The sequence below is a fragment of the Anolis sagrei genome, chromosome 3, assembly GCF_037176765.1.
Source record: "Anolis sagrei isolate rAnoSag1 chromosome 3, rAnoSag1.mat, whole genome shotgun sequence".
In the NCBI taxonomy this organism is placed as follows: Eukaryota; Metazoa; Chordata; class Lepidosauria; order Squamata; family Dactyloidae; genus Anolis; species Anolis sagrei.
The window spans coordinates 89,341,979-89,356,943 of NC_090023.1; the positions used below are offsets into that span (position 1 = coordinate 89,341,979).

At 37.0% G+C, this 14,965-nt stretch overlaps 1 protein-coding gene across 3 annotated transcripts in view; it reads right to left on the minus strand.

Moving 5' to 3' along the window:
• Positions 1-14,965, minus strand: part of CDKL5 (cyclin dependent kinase like 5) — a 69,290-nt gene that overhangs the window by 27,640 nt on the left and 26,685 nt on the right. For all 3 annotated transcript variants that reach the window (XM_060770066.2, XM_060770067.2, XM_067466788.1), the window contains exons 4-7: positions 12,231-12,276; positions 9,703-9,839; positions 5,361-5,481; positions 1,750-1,809 (exon numbers count right to left, since the gene is read on the minus strand). In XM_060770066.2, coding sequence (XP_060626049.2) covers positions 1,750-1,809; positions 5,361-5,481; positions 9,703-9,839; positions 12,231-12,276 — 364 coding nt within the window. The remainder of the gene's footprint in view (positions 1-1,749; positions 1,810-5,360; positions 5,482-9,702; positions 9,840-12,230; positions 12,277-14,965) is intronic.

Sequence of the window (14,965 nt, forward strand, 5' to 3'; positions counted from 1 at the left end):
ACCTATCTTTTTTTTTAAACATAAAAACATAAATTTAACATAAATTTAACACATGGTTCAAACACATGCACACTTAATTATTTTCAACCTGATTGACATTTTTCTTTCATTAAATATATAAACTCAATGTAATTAAAATTATTTCCTAAATGAATTGCCTGCCCTTTTAGGACAATAACATTGCATCCTTAAGGGGCCTTGATTTCTTTTAAAGCTACTCTTGGTTTATGGACTGAAACAGTCTTGCCGTGTAAGATCTCTGAATCTGATATAAGCAAACACACATATTAATCTGCAATTAAATATTTCCCTGTTATAGACCATCTCCCTTCCTTACAGAGTTTTCTTCCTACTTCAGAGTTTTTTTGCATGCCCTTTCCTCTTTTTACTTTCACTGGAAGCCCTCCAATCTTACTCAGCTTGGGCCCGACAAGCAAAAGCGGGTTTAACAGGCATGTGGCTGTGGGGATCATCTTTGGAAGATTTCTTTCAATGGCATTGGGGACTGAAATGCTGATGCCTGCTGGCACTTTGAAATAAAGTGAGAACAACTTGAAACTGTCTGCTATTTTGTACTGTGGTGCAGTCTGCAAATCAGTCTCCCACTGCTGATCTTGCTCCCTGTTTCTGCAGTTCCTGGGGACAGGGCCATTATCAGGTTGTCGTGAGAGCAATCTCTCCAATGAGGGGGTGAGGTGGCTTGGAACACTTGAGCACTTTGTCTTTTGGCTGAATTTTGCAGAAACAGAGATACCGTTTTTCACCGCAACATAGTAGCACTTTCTTCCATTTCTGTGACTATTATGCAGTAGCAACTACTACTTGGTAAAAAGGCTTTTTCCACTGGTTAATAATCCCTTTGAGGGCATGGTCAAGGGTGCAGTTGTACAGGCTGGTGATAGCAGCCGAGTCAAGCCCCATAGCACCAAAACTGAAAGAAAACAGACGGTGAGGAATTCATTCCCCTGACCTGCCCTCTCTCTTTTCTTGGCACTGCAAGTCAGCTAGGAGTCAAGTCCTGTAGTGCCAAAAGGGCAGTCACACCCTTATTTCACTTGCCTGGGCAAGTGAACTAAGGGAGCGACTATTATACAGGGAAAAGCAAAACATCAATGTTGCCTTCCCCAAAGGGTGTGACTATTACATTTTCTCCATCAGAGGTGGCTTTGGGAATTTCAGAGGTTGGGAAGCTTAACAAAAAGGGATCATGTGGTCCACAGTCCTCAACCTATATAATACTGAAGTAAAATTTTGGAAGAAATACTATCATCAAGACTTTTTATCTGAAAAAAAGGTTGAATGAGCCATTGCTAATCTGAACTTTTTCATTTCCTTTTACAGTGAGGAAACCACAGTTTCAAATATATAAAGTCCAATTTCCAGCTTCCACAACCAGCAATGCCATAATCAATAAAACTGAAACATATTAAAGAAAGCTAGTACAGACATTAAGTTCAGCTAATTCTATCCATACAATACATATTATAGTCTGAGACACAGTTATTTATTTTTTGTGATAGCAGACCACCATTAGAATTTTTGTATTATTAGTAAAATTGAAAACATTTTATATATTTGTCAAATAATATAGTTAAGATATAAAATAGATCTAATAAAAATGTAAGTGATTTTAAGTAGCTTTTTAAAATGAATAGTATATTTTAAATGTAATTCAACATAAAAGAGAAATAATAGAGAAAAATATTTTAATAATAATAATAATCATAATAAAATGAAAATGAACCTTACCAAAGTCACACAATTTCAATATATCATTGTGGCTTATTAAGAGATTTTCTGGCTTGATATCTGGAATAGATACAAGTCAACAAATAAGAGTACATATTTCATTCTGCATCATTCATTTAATTGAAATGAGGATTTTTTTAAGTAATGTATTTGAACAGAAAAAACCCCAGAAAAACTAATAACTGCATATTTCGGAAAGTAATGATCAAAAGACATGATCCAGCTAAAAGTAAGCACTCATCAATAACATTGTTTTCAATTGGAATTATATAAACATGTGATACCATTCACCACGAGTTCTTCTATGTTTGCAAGAAACCATACAAGTGAGAGAGACTAATCCAAGGAATTTTAAAAAGTGTGAACACTCATTCTTCTAAGGTTCAGAGGAGCAATCCATAATAATATGAGTTAGGCCTTGCATTTCCCAGGTGAGATGCTGGAGTCATATGACCTTACAGGATGTTCCTTTACCTGATCCCTCCCTCCTCTCAATTTTCTTCCACATCCCTACCTTAATTGGATTTAAATGGAATGAAAACCAAAACACATCCCATCAAGAAGTACAGCATGAATGCTTCAAAACCACCTTGTAAGTTTTCAGTCACTGATTGTGCTTCTGCACCTTAGAAAAGTTAGTTTTTACTGTAAGTCAACAATGAATGCATAGAAGAACATAACAATGTGAGACATCTACAAGCCCATTTATCAGGACGGCTGCAAACCATCTCACAAAATGGTGTGAAGTGCATTCTTTTGAAACCCTCTTTTGCTGATTCAGACTTATCTATTTTATAATGCTGAATAAAAATAGAGTGTGTGCACCAAACTGCAGTCTTACATGTTCCCTGCAGTGATGAATCTATAGCAAACACCTGTGTCATCACCACTGCTTGTAATGAATCATAGCAGCATAGAATATATATCTTGATATAATTACTGGCCTAATATACAGAAAATAAATAGTGCAAATAAATACAGGTTGCATATCTAGCATATGTTGGTTCTTCTCTCATGGGTGGCTGAGTCGAGATAGAAAGAATCAAGATCTAAAAGTTAAATTATTTTTCATGTAAGTGACACAAAAATAATGCACAATCTGTCTGCGAGTATGTCATGTTGCTCATTTGCATATGTCCCCTCAGTCTTTCTTTTCTTTTTCTTTTCTTTTTTGACAGAGGTACAAGCTTGGTAGGTGAAGGAAATTCTGGGGATGTAGCATATCTTGGTTTCAGTAAGTCCTTTGATTTATTGAATATTCTTGCCCCACTAGCTCACTGCTGGGGTGATGAAAATTTGGTAACAGTAAAAGGTTTCTGAATGCCATGTGTTCACACAAATCTGTTAACAACAATGTGCAGTGCTTATAGTAGACACTGCAGAAAATACCTCAGCCTGTACTGCACCAAAAGTAAAATCAGCCTGTTTAACAAGTCTTATAAATGCTGATTTATTATATTTATATCTGTTTTATATACCTATATACCTGAGATCACATACAAATTCCTCAGGCAGGAAGGGTTGCAAGTGGAAAATGTTTAAGAAGCCCTGGGTTAGACAGTGATACTATTAGGCAGATTTGTAATTGGTTTAACTGACCAAACCCAAAGAGAACTCACTAATAGCTTTTCTTCACCCTGAGGAAAAAGTGACTACTGGGGTGCCATAGAGTTCTGTCCTTGGCCCAGTGCTATTCAACATCTTTATCAATGATGTTGATGATGGAATAGAAGGCATACTTATCAAATTTGCAGTTGAAACCAAACTGGGAGGGATAGCTAATACCTCAGAGGAAAGGATCGGAATCTAAAATGACCTGTTTTAGGTAGGCATAGTCAACTATGGTTGGATGTACATGGTCAAATAATGCAGTTTGGACTAAATTATACGGTCAGTGTAGACCCTTCAAACTGCATCATTTGACAGTGCACATCCAGTCCATATTAGGATTGGTTGAGAAGTAGCTCAAGCACACATGCTGCTGCAGTCTTACAACTGAATGTCTGTGCTTTTCCAGTCCTTCACCATGTTCCCAATGGTAATGATGTTTAACAAAACCTTCCAGCTAGACAGAGGTCATAGAGGAAAATAGGAGGGGGTTTATGTCCCAAGACATAAAGGTAAACAATCTCAACTGAGGGCAACAGTGATGTTACTAAAGATGTCATTAAGTGATGCGATGTTACTAACCATTGACTGGGATTGCATCATGAAAAGAAAAAACTGATTTGTCGAGAGGTGTTCATAGCTTTAAATATTATTCTGTTTCAACAAGTCTGGAGAAATTTGAACTATATTCAAAGCAAAAACCAAGTGCATGGGAAGCAAATCCAACATTCAGAGAAGGTATCACAGGCATGGAAGATCTAAGGCAGGCATGGCAAACTTCAGCCCTCCAGGTGTTTTCGACTTCAACTCCCACAATTCCTAATAGCTGGTAGGCTGGTAGGAATTGTGTGAGTTCATGTCCAAAATACCTGAAGGGCCAAGTTTGCCCATGCCTGATCTAAAGAGTCTTCAGTTGTCAAACATAGTAACCATTAACAGATATGATTGAATGGGATTTTCAAAATGACAGATATTGCAACTACCCTAAGCTGATATCATTATCTTATTTCACTAACCTTTCTACACCATCCGTTGTTTATCATTGTTTCCTTCATTTTTCCCTATCCAAACTTTCTTTTATTAGCTTTCTTGAGATATGCCCTTACCCTTTCTTTCCTTTCCAGATCAACCTTGTCTTTTCCAGTTTTTAAAAAACAAGACCGAGCCACAGCTGATTCCATTCCCTGTGGCAGAAGCAGTGATGTGCAATCCAACGTCCTTGCCTTTACACTCACCAGAGAACTGAAATGTTTTTCTTAATGAAATTTCTGCTGTTGACTAAGGGACCTGATGTTCAGCCACAACATGAGCAGCTCTAAAGCATGTTTCTTAGCTGGTTGCTGACAACTATTTGTCACTCTTCCTCTAGCATAGTCTGTTCTCTCACTCTCCCTATCCAAATGAGAATCAGGAACATAAGAAACATTGAAATTGTTTGTTTTTTTTGTTAGAAACCAAGAATGTAGTAAATTAAGAAAATTGAAGAAGGCAGAAAAATCTGAATAAGAAAAGACTCCTATGAAAATGCAGTGGAAAAGCAGAGGTGGTAAAATTGAGCTCTGTTTAGGTCAAAGACAGAAGAAGGGAGAGTGAAGTTTGCAAAATGCTTTTGTAAGTTCATGTGACTCCTGCCTTTGGTCTCTAATGCAAATAATTAACCCACATTGTTATGTGAATTTCCTCTACACTGACCAGATAATGAACTCCCATTTTCTTACATTATGGAAATGATTGCCTATTTCACATAAAAACTGTAGCTGAGATTAATGCTGTTGATATAGCCAATTCCTACAAAATCTTCATTTTACTTTATAAGGCAGAAATATGTGCTATAATAAGGCTATGTGCACTGTCCTCTATATCTCGTTTCATATTCTCTCTTGTGAAACAATGTTAAATAAAACTGTTGGAATAATTTTCAGTGAAATTACATTGATTTTTTATTTTAAAAGTACTTCCCAAACTTGCCTGTTAAGAGTGATTATCTTTTCTGACATACTTACCTCTATGAACAATATCATTCTTATGACACCAATGAATTGCTTTAATTAGCTGGTATATATAACTTTTTACTTTTTCAGGTGGGACTCCATTTGGCATTTCTTCCAGCAGTTCAAGCATATTCTAGGGGTTAAATAGAATGATTTTAGAAGCTAAAAGGGAATTGATTCAAATGTTTTGCAGTATCATAATTATGTAACCATGTAGTTTGACAGCACAAAGCATTCGTCCGATATTAACACAGTAAGCTACGTTCACTCCAAACATGTACCTATCTTTCATATACGCAAATTAACAGAAATTTGATTTAGTTATAAACTTTTTATTCTCTTATCAACCAAAATAAGTCAGTTCTTGTTTTACAAATATAAGTGAAATACATATACTATTGATATAAATAATGTAAATAAACACTTAAAGACATTTACAGCAGAAAAAACACCAGTTCCTATGAACCTCCTAAATTTGGGAGCTTGCTAAATATCCAGGGTCTCACACTTATAATTTATGGAATTTCTCAGAGATCCTAAACCAAGGATAGGTAAAGTGTTGCCCCACAGATCTCGTTTGCTGCCGCTTCTAAGACATTAGCCAGCATGCAATCAAACAATATCTGTAGCATGGCACTTTGCAGACCTTAAAACAGAATAAATCATATTCTTGATTTGTTTTTGTTTTTTTGAATCAACGAGACAGTGTACATCACTTGGCAACAAAAAACAAGACCCCTTTACATGGATAGCAATAGCTTCCTGTGTAGTCCTGTTGCTCCACAATACAAGGGCCTTTTTCATTTCACAAAGGGGATGTTATCCTCCTTTGCACTCATACCTGATTGTCTACTTTCTGCAATCCTGCATTTGCAAAGATACTGTAGCAAGTCAGTTTGCTTTTAATTTTAATGTCAGAACTACTCAACTACACTGGTTTGAACTAAAAAAAAATTAACAGGTCTTGGAACTAGTGTCGGATTTACCACTGTGCTTAGGTTTGCTTAGATTTGTTGGCCAAGAGGTCAATCTTCCTGCCATTTTTTAACAATGGATTTTGCTTATGTGATACAATTCTAAATTTGAAGGCATTCTATTTCGGGAGTGATTCTAGACATGATGCTAGAGTTGATAGTCTATGGGAATGTGCCACAAAGCAGGCACTGTAGGCCTACCAGACCTACCTCCTTCAGACCCCAAGGAAAGGGCTTCATAACTTAACTTCCATGGGGCCTCATTTCTCTTAAATCCGACGCTGCTTGGAATAATAAGAAATGTCTCTTTTGTCAGAGTCCTGTCCACCAAATTACTGTTAAACAGTCACACAATGTATCATAGTCCGAAGCAGTCTGAGGTCATCCACAGCAATCTGTCCAAAGTTCTTTCCAAAATGTTCAAAGCCAAGTAATCTCACCAACACTGAGACTGCAAGCCAAAATGTATTCTGGGTTGCTGTGAGTTTTCCAGGCTGTGTGGAAAACTTGGAACAATGCTTCTGGAACATAGCAATACAGCCCGGAAAACTCACAGCAATCCCTGTGATTTCAACCATGAAAGCCTTCGACAACACACAAAATGTATTCCACACACCAAAGTTAAGGTGCACCAGCAGAGATTCAGGTTGTAACAATATCACTAACATTGTTTCCAGCACCAACCTCCAGCTACTTATGCCCCTTTCCCAAGGGATTCCACTGTTGGGCCTCCTATCAGCCAACTGACTGGATCTCCTCAGTTGAATGGCATCTGTTCTACTTAGTACCTGGTTTGCTTCCTAAAGCCCCTGACCCTGCGACTGACTCTGTATCCCTATCTCTTTGGAGCTCCTGCTTCTGCTCTGCAGAGGTGGGTTCCTCAGTGCCAGACCACTTGTGCTGTTGATCAATGTTCGTCGCTGACTAAGATGCTGGGCAAAGAAACCCTTCCCCTTCATCTTCGTCCTCAGCACAAGCCATTACATCTTTCAGTAATTGGAAGTTTATTTAAATCCACCTGTGTAGAAATGAGGAATGGTTTAGGAAGCTGGGAATGTTTCGATTAAAGAAAGCTGAAAGGTGATAAAATAGCCATGCTTAAATGTTTGAAAGGATGTCACACTGAAGAGATGGCAGACTTGTTACTGCTGCTCAATAGACAAGGACGCTGATTAATGGATTCCAATTTCAGGGAAAGAGATTCCACCTAAATATTAGGAAGAACTTCCTGATGGTAAGATCTGTTTGGCAGGGGAATATGCCACCTCGGAGTGTGATAAAGTCTTCTTTTCTGAAGGTTTTTAAATGGAAGCTGGATGGCCACGTGTCAAGAGTGTTTTGATTGGATTTTCCTGTATGGCAGGGGCTTGAACTGGATGTCCTTATGGTCTCTTCCAACTATGATTTCATGATTCCAGCTATTTTGAAAATAACTCCCTTCACAAAATGTATATTCCCTCAGCCAGGATATGATCAAGAAATACATAGCAATATCTATCTCTATATTTCTACAAAAGGGCTCATGGTCTAGGATCAAAGCTGATGGCTAGGTAACAGTTGTGGTTAAAAATGATATTGCACTTTTTCTGGTATGCAGTACACATTTTTGTTCCAGTGCTAGCTAAAAACAACTGGTTCTAAGTTGTAGCTACAGCTGTTTCATATTTTCTCAAACACTAGAATGTATTTCAAATAGCCTCCTTTAAGATCAACTTAAAAATGTAAGATTTGTAATACTTGCTAGGGCTGAAAAGTTTTAAGCTTTTAAAGGAATATTAGCTCTTCTGAGAAAGGGAAAACAGAAAAGCAAAAGCCAAAAAACTGGGTTGCTGTAGGTTTTTCGGGCTGTATGGCCATGTTCTAGAAGCATTCTCTCCTGACGTTTCACCTGCATCTGTGGAAAGCATCCTCAGAGGTTGTGAGGTAAACACAACCTGACATGGAACATCCAAGATTTGCAGAAATATAATGTAGTTGGTTGAAGGTGGCTTAAAGGGCATGTTTAACTTGAAGAGAAGGCTGACAGGAGACATGACAGCCATGTATAAATATGTGAGGGAAAGCCATAGGAAGGAGGGAGCAAGCTTGTTTTCTGCTGCCCTAGAGACTAGGACGCAGAACAACTTTAAACTACAGGAAAGGAGATTCCATCTGAACATGAGGAAGAACTTCCTGACTGTGAGAGCTGTTCAGCAGTGGAACTCCCTGCCCCAGAGTATGGTGGAGGCTTGTTCTTTGGAGGCTTTTAAGCAGAGGCTGGATGGCCATCTGTCAGGGGTGCTTTGAATGCAAGCAGAGGCTGGATGGCCATCTGTCAGGGAGTTGAACTGGATGGCCCATGAGGTCTCTTCCAACACTACAATTCTATGATTCTAAGGCACAAATATATTACATTGTGGAATACAAACTAGCTACAAATTTTACTGATAAAAGCTGAAAAGGTTGACTTAGTATGAAGCATAGATACCTTAACTGAGTGGCTGATTTGTTCATCAATAAACCACCTGCCTATCAGACAAAATAAGGGAGGGAACCGGGGCAAGAACACTGGGATTCCACATGAGCAAAACCCACTGTTGCCACATGAGCCTGAAGGCAGATAGCTTCTGAATCTGGATATATTTCTTGGTGCCCTAACCCAAGCTCGGGGACCTAACACCATTATATATCCCTCCTTTCCACTGGCACAGAATGTTAAGGTGGTATTTAACATTTTAAAAATATAACACAATTTAAAAAAATCATCATAGTACAAAATTTAAAATACATTTAAACTACACTACTAGGACCACATTCAGCAGTATGATCATAAGCAAAAAATATCATAATAATGAATAATTATAAATATTTTGTTTTTTCCCTTATGCAAGAAGAACCTGGAACCATAAACAAAACCATTTATTACAAAACTACATAATCAATGCAAAGTATAAAAATACAAAATTGGACTCAATACAGATAGCAATACACCCTAAAGCATCTAACACACATCAATAAAGGCAAAAAAAGGATACCTGTCCAACTTAAACAATCTTTCTGCAACAACTCAACCAAACTTCCAAAGAACTACCTGAATAAAAAGGATGTTTACCCAGAAAGAGGAAGGCAACATGGAGTGGGTAAATCAAGCTTGCCTCCATAGGACAGCCTACTCTGGTTTCCATTTTCATTCTGACTATTTTTTCCCTAATCATTAAAAACATGGTAAAATAAAAGCACCTTCACATGATGCCACAAATTAATGACTTCAAGACTTAGTAGTACAATTTCTGTTGGAATCAAAGCTGTGAATGCTAATTTCTTTTTTACATTAATTCATTTTTTTTCGCCACTTGTGTGAGAGAGTATCAACCTTTTCCCCTTCTAAATAAAAAACTTACTTTTTCTACATACTCAAACACCAAATATAGTTTCCCTCTCCTTCTGAATGCTTCTTTTAGCTCCACTATGTTCTCCTGTTTCAAAGTACGGAGCATTTTAAGTTCTCGTAAAGTAGTTTCTTTGACCTCTTCATTTTCTGAAAGTTAAAGAAACATTGGTAAAATATACTCCCATGTTTGAAAGACACCCCTGCCCCAATAGTACAGAAGAGTCCAACTAAACATTTACAACAGGCACAAGACCGAGAATGTTTCATAACGTACAACATAAAATAGTAAGTATTTCAACTGTTTACTCTTAAGCCATAATATGAAAACTATAATGTGAAAGTGATGACTGAAATGGCTGTAGAATACCTGAACTAATTAAACAGACAGAATTGGTTTTTCAAAAATTAACCCCACTTTTCTTCTGTTTGGCTGGCTTTGGACAAGTTTGCATTGTGATTTTCTTTTACAAGTAATTTTTATTCTTTTCTCTCATTACTGGAATGTGACCTTTTCTTCCTGAAAGAGTGACTTTAAACATCACTGAGAATAGTACCGATCTTTATCCAATACCATACTTTACTGCAAATGAACAACAAATGAAGTAGTCAAACATGGCATAAAAATGTAAACCTTAGCCGAAAGGTTAATGGCCAGCATCAAGAGGAATAAATCAGTGATCGATTTGGAAGAGCGCTTTAGCACAGGAGGGATGTTTGAACCTTCCTAAATCAACTTCTTCCACTCTACAACCTCTTCCTTCACTACTTTTTCTCACCAGTTTCTAGACCCTTCTCTTCCTCCACTCTATTCATTAAACACAGCTCCAGAACACTGCCCTATCTGAAGGCAAGGAGAGACGTATCCTATATACCTTAGAAATTTTAGTCAGACAATCAACTCTCTAAAAAAAACCTGGGCCAAAAACCAGGGGCCAATGGCCCCATCTACACTAACAGCATAATGTGGCTTCAAGACGACTTGAAACTATGAAAACCACAAAATGCACACTGCTAATGCACACTGCAGCACATTAAAAAAAGTTGCAGGGAAATCTGTTAAGCCATAAAATGTGGTGCAGCAGATCCAAGTACATCCCAGATCCAGTGTGAAAGTGGCTCCGCAAAATGTGGAGCGTATTGTAAGCACTGGTTCCTGCAGGAATGAAGGGTAGAGGGGCAAAGCATCTGGCTGCCCCTTGTCACTCCAGCTGCCAGCTGCCACCTCTCAAGCACTCAAAGCGGCAGGGACCACAGAGCTCATTGACCTAACAGCAGTATAACCTGGTTTCACTACTAACCCATGGATAAGTCCATCTACATTTTAAACTAATTTTTAGATCAACAAACATTCTCAATATATTGTTTCATACCAGAATTGCAGCAGCACTGAATGTACTAACCAGACTATTATTGCATTCTATCTCAGCACCATACAAATACATGTGTATATTCGGGAGAAATTGTATTAGACAAAAAAGATGTACGGTCTTGAAAAAGGATTCAAAAGATGTAGAGTTAATGTTATGTACTGAGCACCAATGAGACATTTCTGTTCTTGACTCATTAAGTGCTGTTGCTTTCATTGGACAATGGGTTTTTCAACAGAGAACCAGGACAAAGAGCAGTAATTTTTCACATGCCTGTCAGCCATAGTGGATTTATGATATATTAGGCATCAAGATGTTTTTAAAAGCTTTGCATTTTGTCATCTTACAGTTCTTATTGTATGTAGGAGGCAAAAGGAAAATAACACTTCATATCTTTTTTAAAGGGCTAGACTATCTCCCAGAATATCCCTCTTTTCATGCTTTTTCAGTAACTGCAAGACAATTCACAGTTCAGCTATATGGTCTGCTTTTCCCTCATCCATACTTTGGCTACAGAATATGCAGCACAAAGTGGGTCATGTAACAGAGCATGCTCCATGACATGCAACAAATAGATAATCAGGACAGTCCTGAGACATTTTTTAAAACATTGCTGTTAAGTTTATATCAAATAATAGTTACATGTACCCTATGTTGTGCTACAGAAAAAAACCCTTTCAAGATAGAAACTTCTATGCTTCTTAACAAAGCATGTGAAAACTGTAGACTAAATCAAAAAGCATCTGCAGAGTTCATCTTGTTTAAGCATGATATTTTTAAAAATTCTTCTGCATGGATTAAATCATCCAGAAAGCCTATATAACACATGCCAGGATAAAACAGAATGGTAAACAAAAACTGTAATCTATTTTCCTGAACACAAAGTCTTTGGTTTAGAGAGAGCCTAGGTAAAAAATAGCAAGAAAATGCCTACAGTTTCTGAAGCTTCAAATTCTAACACTACTTCAACACTATCTCAAGAAGCATTATCTCAAGAAATCTTAGGAAAGCACACAATAATGTTTTATGCCTGTAGATTATTCTGCTGATTCTCAGAAAAATATCAATGTTCAGTGTACACTACATTAAAATAGAGAATGTTTATCTTAAGACACAAAACTAATGAAGTTTATTACGAATAAATTCTCATACACAAATGAGGAAAAGTTACCTTCACTGTCTTTGAATTTCTTAATGGCCACAATTTCATGTGTTTCCTGAAAAATAAACAGCAAAATGAGTTGCTTCTCCAAAAGATCCACTTACTCAACAAATACATCGTTTCAATTAATATTAGGCTTTGTTTTACATTGTATGGTGGAGGAACTGATGGGGGGAAAGGCCCTCTTGGCCCTGTCAAATTGTGGACTCTTCTAGTCTTGAGTCAGAAACACTGATCTCATTCCAGTGCTAAATTTAAATATTGTTGATTCGGGCTTTTGGGGCTCAGTGATGTTAGCTTGATTGTTATCTACTGGAGTATTATAATTTGATCATACTGATCAGTTCTTATTGTCTAAGTTGCTTTTAAATTGTTTTAATCCTTGAGCTTTTTTTAACTGTGCTCCATCTCAAACTTTGAATATATGGCAGGATAATATTATTTATAATAATGAGTGTTTTGGTCTATAGCAACTATAATTCTCCAGGATTGTTTTAATTGTCATCTAAATTACAATGCTGACTTTAAAGATGAAAAGCCAAATTCCCCAGACCAGAGAATCTTCCCTGATATAAAAAGAAGGGCTAGCTATAACTCATTAGAACAGTGGTTCTCAACCTGTGGATCCCCAGATGTTTTGGCCTACTACTCCCAGAAATCCCAGCCAGTTTACTAACATATGACCTACAAACAATTCAACAGGGGTGAGACAACAGGAAGGGAGAGAAATGTATCCCCCAGAAGGTGAATTCACTCCTTGGAAAGAGTTCTCATGAGGAAAAGGTATCTACACTGAAATTTTTTTACTAATCCTTATTTCCACAGCAAGCCAAATTTTTCAATATCCAATTATCACAAGGACAGAAAGTGAGGTGAAATCTAAACTATCTAAGCTTTATGCTATCCAAAGCTTTAAAAGATATATATTTGGCTGGAGTTACACTTAAAAAATGTACCTGTTCTGACTTACATACAAATTCAACTTAAGAACAAACCTACGGAACAGAGGCACTGACAGCAAAATAAACACTACAGGGGTGTTAACCTTTCCCTATGCTATCCAAAGCTTAAAAAGATATATATTTGGCTGGAGTTACACTTTAAAAATGTACCTGTTCTGACTTACATACAAATTCAACTTAAGAACAAACCTACAGAACCTACAGAATCTTATTTGTAACTTGGGGACTGCCTGTACAAAGGTGTTTTAAACAGAAATTAATTCCACACATCATGATACCAAGCAACATTCATACACATGTAATATATACACTGTCTTTCAAATACTGCAATTACATCTGGCATAAAATTATCTCCTTTAAATTACAAAGATTAATATTCTGTGATAAGCATTCATTGTCATCTGCACGCTCAGACAAGAGTGACTAGTTACATAAAATAAAACACCCTTCTACCCTGCAGCAGTTAGTTCAATTCCAAAAACTTCTGCAGCTTTCCAACTGCAAAATCTGAGAGACTAACCCCTATGTAGTTCTCCAATTAAAATTTCTATTGCAATCATAATCCACAATTTGTTATCTCAAGAAATCTGGCTAGGTTTTTACTTCAATCTTAATTTTAAAAAAAATCTATTCATACGTCATGTATCCTGGCCACATGTGTCCCATAACTTATCTCCAGCAGACAGCTTCCTCTTTCATTACAGATTGTTTGGATACAACACATGTCACTTTTGGAGATGCTTTATTTTACACCAATTTCCAACAAATGATACAATTCATATTATCGGTAAAATCAATCACTCATCTATGCCTTCCTCTGCTATGTATGTTTAATAGTGGGACTTTTCAAGTCACACAGCTTGGGAACAGAACATAATTTCCACAGTTTGTGCATGGATTTATTTCTGTGCATGTATGTTTTGGCTGGTTGACTGTGCAGTGCCAATACTACAGATAAAGACTCTCCATCACCAAAGAACAAAATATATACAATTTTAAAAGCAGTAAACAAATGATGCCATTCCAATTACTACTCCTAAAAAACCCTGAAACATAAAAACTACAGGAAATTATGTTGTTGCTTGTTTCTGATAAAGTAACAGCAAGATACAGATGCATGAGAATTACTCTTTACATAAACAGGGCAACATTCCATATTTGCTATAAATGTTAATTGGTTTCAGGAGAATAGTTTGGCACTTCATTAAGATGCAAGCTACAAAAGCTGGCGTATTGGCAAGCAAAGCAGTAACTTTTCAATAATCTTAGCAATTTGAAAAGCTTTAATGTAAGGATTCATGCAATCCTGAAGGTACTAAATGCAAATCGTATTCTTAATGATAATTTTAAATATTTTCTCATAAGGTTTCATGTGGTTCTGAAATATATAAAGGCAAATCATACCCTTATTTCTCGGGTATAAGACCATGCCACCCACATATAGATGCCCCGAAAGCATTCTGACTGAACTCTATGGGCTACAATCATACACTGAGTATTTTACCAGCTAAGGAGTTATGTAGAACTCAATAAATATTCCTAATGTGATAGTGAAATATAAGATACACCAACAACATGAGAAATGTACTGGCAGAACTCTAGAGATACATTGGCAGACCTGTCTGCCAGTACAAATGTGCCAACAAGATGGTTGAAATAGGGCAAAGTGAGTGGCAGCATGGGAAGAAGCACACTTATATTCTCTCCTATGATTGTGTTACAATCATATTTTGTTTGTAGTAATTTAGAAGAGACCTAAACCTGATGTAGGGATCTTCTATC